The sequence below is a fragment of the Pundamilia nyererei genome, unplaced genomic scaffold (genome assembly GCF_000239375.1).
Source record: "Pundamilia nyererei isolate P.nyererei 1_Seehausen unplaced genomic scaffold, PunNye1.0 scaffold00100, whole genome shotgun sequence".
Lineage (NCBI taxonomy): Eukaryota > Metazoa > Chordata > Actinopteri > Cichliformes > Cichlidae > Pundamilia > Pundamilia nyererei.
The window spans coordinates 103,950-111,082 of record NW_005187501.1 but is presented as its reverse complement, the minus strand read 5'-3'; the positions used below and the strand labels follow the sequence as shown (position 1 = coordinate 111,082).

The window sequence follows — 7,133 nt, the reverse complement described above, 5'->3', positions numbered from 1 at the left end:
TTTAAATTATTGTGAGATAGGCAGATATGACAGCAAACAAAACCTAGTTTAGTTATGGGAACATTAGACTTCCTTAAACATTTATTCTGCTTTTATTGGTAAACTTGTTATTAACTTGTTACTCTTGGCTTAAAATGTTTTGCAGTTTGGGCTAAGTTTTTATTTTTTTTATTTTTTTTAAAACATCTGACATTTTCATATGTATTGCAAAACAATTTTTGCCACATCCACAACTCAGAGCTCAATTCAATACAATATAAAGCTTCTATGTGTATGGAACTATAATTATTATTTCTTTAATTTTAGTCAATAAACGGGTGTGGATAGAGAGAGAAGTTGAACCCAGGTGCTGCACTCCAGCCATCTGACATGTGATTTGCATGCTCATACACTGAGCTGGATCCATCACACCACAAAATTGCCATTTACTTATTAAACTCCTTGCCTTGCCATGACTGGGAGCATGCTGCCCTCTAGTGTTCAATAAAAATTTCATACAGAAGGACATGGTTGAAGGAAAGTATTTATTTTGACAGGATTATCTCCATCATTTTGATTGTTTTAAATCGCATGTTTTAAAAATACATGTATTTTTAAACACAGCAAAAATCTGATGATGATGCCCCATATCGTGGCAAAAGAAGAATCATTTTAAAAGGCGTCCCAAACACATTACCAATAAAATGTCGCACTGAACTTTGAGGTGAAGATGACAGTGAGCAATCCGAGATACAATAAGGAGAATAAATAAAACACCACAAAACAAAAATCAAACCAACTCTCCAAACCACCCCAAGAGTAAAAGCAAATGCTCACTTTAAATATTGTCACAGATTCATATGTAACATTTTGTGCGTGAAAGCCTGAGTTCTGAAAACAGCCTCAAACTTTAGCTGAAGCTGAATAAAATACCTAAATCCCAGCTATAAGATATACTGCCCTGAAATGTAGTCTGTGTAACATTTGAACTGACCTGATTCATCATTTGGTATCTAATGACATGATAAGACCTTTCCCCCCCCAGAGAAGTCTAAATTAAAACCATATTCACAAACAAACAAAAAACCCTGAGAAGTTCTGAAAGACATCTATGCTTCTTCTCTTTTTGAATATTTGAAACCTTTTTGATATAAAACAACTTGCTGTGTTCATCAGCACACTCCTCACAGAAAAATATAGCACACCGTTTCATCTGATCTTTCTCCATATGTAAAATCTCCCTCTCTCACTAGAAAAGCTTCGTTTTGGCCGTCTTTTTTCCATTTAAATTGACACTGTTTGCTTCTGTGGATGCGCCCTCTTCACTATCCTCGTTGATGTTCGACCAGCTGGGTTTCAGAGGAGTCAGCTCTGGGGCTATTATGTCTCCATCCTGCGTGAGAACAGAAACAAAAGATACTGATATTGAGACGAGCGGTGGAAATAAACAAGGGATTGCAGGAATTGAAGGATCTGGAAGACAATTCTTCCTTTCTAGGACATTGACTTACAGTCTTTAAGCAAAAGACAGGAGCAGCAAGCAACTTATGCCTTTTTAAATTATGCAAAAATGCTAAAGTAACAAGGCCTCAGAGCATGTTCTATATGATTAGTACTGATACTAGATGTAAATTAAAACTAAAATATCTCGATCTGTCACTTCCTTTAATGCACAGAGAAAATGTCTCTCTGCTGTTAGTCGGTGGAAGTGCTGTCAAACAGTTGCTTTCTCTTCAGCAACAAAAGATTAGTGTTTACCCTCTGCCCTTTCTAATATGGAGAGATGCCATTACACTACGGTACTGCAAATTATAGGTGTATAAATAGATACATGGAAAAATATTGCCTGGTTGTTCAGGGTCTGAGCCAGCTGTGAGCACCTTTTATTTACTTCAGCCTGCTGCTTAGAAAACAGCTGATTACTAAATCATCTAGCAGTCACAGAGCAGTTTTATAGATCCTCTATAGTGCAGTTTCTGGCCACGTGGCAAGTGTAAACTCAGTATTTACATTTCTCCTCGATTTTTTTTGTCTGTATATTTGCCTTTTTAGCTGCTAAATCCCAAGCTTTTCATCATTTCGTCACCAGGTTTAGCCTCATTTACATGTTCGTTACTTCTTCTGTACAAACTGCACCACAAATTCCCAACCATATAGCTCACAGATGGCATCTCAGCTATTTGTGCTCTTTGTTTTCCCTCCACAAGGTTTCAGGTTGTCTTTATCACCATTTTGAGTATACTGAATAACAAAATTAGGGAGTTTGTTTTAGAATATATTGGTTTTCGGAAAATATTCAGGATGCAAATTGAGGTTTTGGTCCTTTCAAAGCATGGAGACTTTTTTTGTTTTTGTTTTTTTACAGGAATCACAAGCTCAAATATGTGACAAAACATTTCTAAGTCACATGACCAACCCTGGAAATAATAATTCTTTGTGAAAAGGCTTTTGTTTGTTATTGGTACAGTGTATGAGGAGCTGCCAGCTGCAGTGGAAAGAACGATATGCAAGTCACGAGAGGGAGTTCGACTGTTAAGTGATGCTACTTATTCCGGATTTAACAGCATATCGGTTTCAAATTCATACATAATACTTCGTAAACACGAATGCTAATGAGCTGTATGTTCATTATGTTAAAAAACAGAAGTGGCATTATATCTAACCTACAAGCAAACCACACAGTCTTTTAAAAGTTTTTTAATTGGCTCCTTTTGTCATGGAGGAGTAGAGAAGCAGCTCTCTGACTTCCATCCTGAGGCCACCACACTGGAAAGCTTTCCAGTGTTTTATGGACACACTTTCTAGGTACAGCCAAGAAATTCTGTCCATAAGAGCGATGAACAGAATATGTGACAAAAAGAAGGTCTGACAGAGTTCTACGCCCTCAGTGAACAAGTCTTGTGCCCTTATGGGCCTGATATACACTCCCACAGGGCACACTGTGGGAGGATACACCAAGCCTTTTCCAAGTCCACAAAGAACATGCCTCTCCAAGTTTCCTGGAGAGGGTGCAGAGCTGGTTCAGTGTCCCAAAGCCAGAAAACAAAAAGCACACTGTTGCAGCTAAACAGTTATGTGGGACGTATAAAGCTCTGTGAATGTAAACACTTGATACAAATGTTAAAAACATCTATTATAGCTTGATTGAATCAGCTAATAATCTAACATAACTTACCTGCACACTCTGCAGATATAACATGCTACTAATGGCCTCTTTTTAGAATTTAAAGCACCAGATAATTGCAGCCAAAACTTGGAGATAAATTGCATAACTGCCGCAAGGAGAGGACAACTGTTACACATGCCTTTATCCACACATAATAACATATGGATAAAAGCAATTAGCACTTAAGCCCATGCAATCCACATAGACTCTTGCATTACCGCTGCAAGGCTGGAAGGCGTGGCAGAGAGGTAACAACACAGACCTATTCATTATGTGACTCCATTCAATATTTTAACCACTGTCGCTGCATTCAACTGCAATTCTTTACAGTGCAGCAGATAAACAGTACCTGAGGCTTTGAGAAGTTCCTGTCCATGCACCACTGAACAAAGTGCTTCTTGGCAGCCTCCAAAGTCTTATCATCTGTCTTCTTACAGTAGACCCTGATCAGCTGCTCAACAAAGTGCTCTGGAAGAAGTTTAGACACCTGACAAGAACAACAGCAGCCACAAATTACAGAGGTGGAGGGAAAGAGACACTCTTTTTTTAAAAGAAGAATAAATGAAAAACCAAAGGAAACGTGCTCATATATTCAAGAATTTACTTCTGACCTGATTCTTGCGTATCTGGATGGCTTTAGTCACGTCGTTCTTGCAATAGAAACGCACATTGTTGATGGGGTTCTTCTCCTTCATCCCATAATCCATGACAATAACCTAAAACAGACAAAGTATTACATCGAGAAGAGCCTAAAGCCCCAAAAGTACAGGCAACACCCTGACTCCAAATATAACTAAATCCAATGACAAGCAACAAAAGCATATCCATATTAAAAAGAATCTCCCGGTTTTAAGTCCATGAGCAAATTATATGATAAATATTTACATTAATTAAAAACTCACACTAACTACGAAGTCCTCTGGCTGTAGATTGACGTCCTGGGTGCCGCTCTGAGGGATGGATCGGGCCAGGTCAGCTTCCAAGCTCTTGATTGTCTCCTTGTAAACAGCAAGAAATTGCAGAGTTAACAAATATATCATTGTATCATATTTTTTTGTTACATATTATAAATAACTGAAATTCTATATATAGCATGTAAATAAAAAAACTAACTAACAAACACAGAACCACAGATTGAGCAATTTCTCATATCAAATCCATTTGGCAAAACAGCAGAAACATAACAGGCAGATTTTTCCATTTCATTTTTTAATTAGCGAACTGCAAAATGTCAACATTTGGCTGAAACTTCAGTACTGATCATTTTCTTTTCTGTATGCGTCGGTGAACAGAGAATCTCTCTGTGTTTTGTTGTTTTGTTTTGTTTCTTGGTTGCACAAAACAAGCAACCGGGAAAGCTCGGACTGCAGCTCACGTTATCAGCTGTCAGATTACGTTCATTTCAGTATTAACTGAAACATTATGTCTTTACTTTCAGGACGCATAATGTCCCCTCATCACCACCATCATCATCATCTCAAAGTGCAAAGATAATTAGGAAGTTAAATTAGAAGGAGTTCATGCTTTCTCCCTGCATGCTGCAGTGATGAGACAGAAAGACGGCTGCTGTTAGTCTGCAAAGTAGGAAGATTGTTACAAACTGCATACATGGTTGTTGTTTTAGTGTCTTCTTACATCATTTGTGCTGTTGCTTTGCAGAACATGCTCATTATCAATGGAAACAAGTGAAAAGATCACCTTCCTCCACATTTAAGCTCAGTCTGAACTTAAAATTGAGTCTTTTGGCTTTTTTAACCACAAGGAGTTTAATTAATTACTAACTTCAGCTCAACTTTTACTTCACTTGGATGCTGCCTCTTTTCATCCCTCTGCGTGTGTGTAGAGTAGATGCTGGAGCTCAATCACAAATAACACTGAAAGCAAGTGCGTCATTTTCAATATTTTTTTCTATTAGAAAATTTGTTTGTTGAGAGAAAACAAAGGTGGGAGAACCTCGTCGGGCCAATAAACGTGCTAAACCTGCTCCTATTTACTGGGGTTCTGATTTACTCAAACACCCCTGTCATCTTTTGCATTTTACTTTCAATTTTGAGGACAATTTTTTTAACCTTTCTGAGCTATTTTGTTATGTATTATTTTATTGAGCAAAGTTGTTTTAATTTTTTGCATGCTTTGTTGCTAATTCTTTTGCTTTTATAAGAAATCCTCTAAGAAAAAAAAATACCTGGGTGACATGTATGGAAGTTTCTGAGGTAGTTTGGCCCAGACACTTGTAGAGGCGCCGGCAGACGATGTTGTGCAGGATCTGTTTCGCCTCTGCAAGCTCGGGGGAGGAGGAGTTGAGTATTTGTTCAAACACATTATCTACCAGGCAAACAAAGAGGGTACAGGTAAATAAAGAACCAAAAATGTCAGTATTTAAAAAGCTCCTTCAATAAAAATGTGGCTTTATGGTTCAATCTCTCATGCACACGATTATCACAGAAACACAAATTAGTCTTTTTCTACTCATCTGAGTTACTTGACACGCACAACACATACTGTATTTTAGTGCATAAGTGGTTGGAGTTTATTAGTTAGTTAATTAGTTGATTAGAAATTGTACCTTAACACCAATCATAACGTTTCTTTTTTTCTCCATATATTAAAAGCGAGGTTGTTCTTTAATCCAAACTGGTATTTCCACAAGTTCACCATTAATCACAGAGGCAGTTAACACAGTGCACAAACAGATCAAGGTTGTCTGAGAGAATAAAAATATTTACTGAGGGTTTGCCAAAACTCTGTAGTCACTAAACCTGCAGGTGCACACCTAAAAGAAGCCAGCTAGTTCTGCAGATTATTAACAAGTAACGACAAGCACAAGTAATAAAAACTGATCACGTTTAATTTAGCAGAATTTTCTTGGGTTATCAATATCGATAAAGATCTTTACTATACTGTCACTTGAAACACAAGCTTGAAAATTACAGGTTTTGACTGAAAAAGAAATTAAATTTTCTTTTATACAGATAGTTTTTGATGGGATGAAGTCTTGACCTCGCCTCGTCTTTTGTCCTGATGCACTACAAATATAAGCTAACAACACTCTTCATACACACCTGTTAGCTTGGTGTAGGCCACCATGTCATCAATGGCTGTGGAGAGTGTGAACATCTTGCCTTCTGTACCTTCAAACTGAAGGTGTGGGTCTGCTTTTAAAAAAGCCTCTGTGATCCTGGAGAAACATGTCCAACAGATTTTTACATGTGAGGACATTTTGCTGTGTACAGTTAGAGAATATAAAGCATGAAGCAAAGCAAAACTATCGGAGGGATCAGCTACTCACATAGTCTCTATGATGTTGCACACTTTGTGCTGGTAGGCTCTTCTGTGAAGACAGTTCCTGGTGTGGAACATGTCATATAGATTTCCCACTTCCTGTTGAAGGGAGCGGATGTATTTTAGTGACCAAATATCTTTTAAAACTCAAACTGCTGCTTAAAGTAAGCAAACAGATGCAACAAAATCTAGCACCTTGTCTCGAGTGCAGATGTGCTTCTGCCCGTCCACCTCACACACCCTGGCAAAGTTTAGGAAGCGGCTATAATCAAAGTTGTTATTGATGCCCAGGTGGTAACAGTCCCTGAGTTAAGATGGAGAAAGAGAAACATAAGGGAGATAGGTAATTAAATCTAATAGAAAATATACAAACTAAGAAATCATTTTAAAACAACACTAACTCAATAAGCCCCACCTTGCAAAATAGTCCCACTTATCTACGTCAATGCCATTCCTTTTGTTGGCCACGATTTCGTAGAGGAAGGACTTGTCTTTTTGACGGCCTTTATACGGCCACTGTGGAGATGATTGATAATATCAGAAGTGTGATTAAACAGGGCAGTTATTTGCCTCAATTTCCAGCTGCTGGGTTTTTATAGTGTCAAAAACAAATATACAAACAGACAAAAAACAAAAGCATGAACAACCAAGGAAAACATTAGGAAACAAACACACAGCTCTGAGACAGATAACCTGTATAAAAGTT

At 37.8% G+C, this 7,133-nt stretch overlaps 1 protein-coding gene across 1 annotated transcript in view; it reads right to left on the bottom strand.

Moving 5' to 3' along the window:
- Window positions 1-583: 583 nt before the first annotated feature.
- Window positions 584-7,133, bottom strand: part of LOC102215371 (SAM domain and HD domain 1) — a 12,675-nt gene continuing 6,125 nt past the window's right edge. Inside the window, exons 8-16 of the mRNA XM_005740403.1 lie at window positions 6,843-6,943; window positions 6,623-6,731; window positions 6,435-6,526; window positions 6,208-6,323; window positions 5,331-5,470; window positions 4,048-4,143; window positions 3,757-3,861; window positions 3,495-3,632; window positions 584-1,372 (exon numbers count right to left, since the gene is read on the bottom strand). Of these exons, the coding sequence (XP_005740460.1) occupies window positions 1,229-1,372; window positions 3,495-3,632; window positions 3,757-3,861; window positions 4,048-4,143; window positions 5,331-5,470; window positions 6,208-6,323; window positions 6,435-6,526; window positions 6,623-6,731; window positions 6,843-6,943 (1,041 nt within the window). The 3' untranslated portion in view covers window positions 584-1,228. The remainder of the gene's footprint in view (window positions 1,373-3,494; window positions 3,633-3,756; window positions 3,862-4,047; window positions 4,144-5,330; window positions 5,471-6,207; window positions 6,324-6,434; window positions 6,527-6,622; window positions 6,732-6,842; window positions 6,944-7,133) is intronic.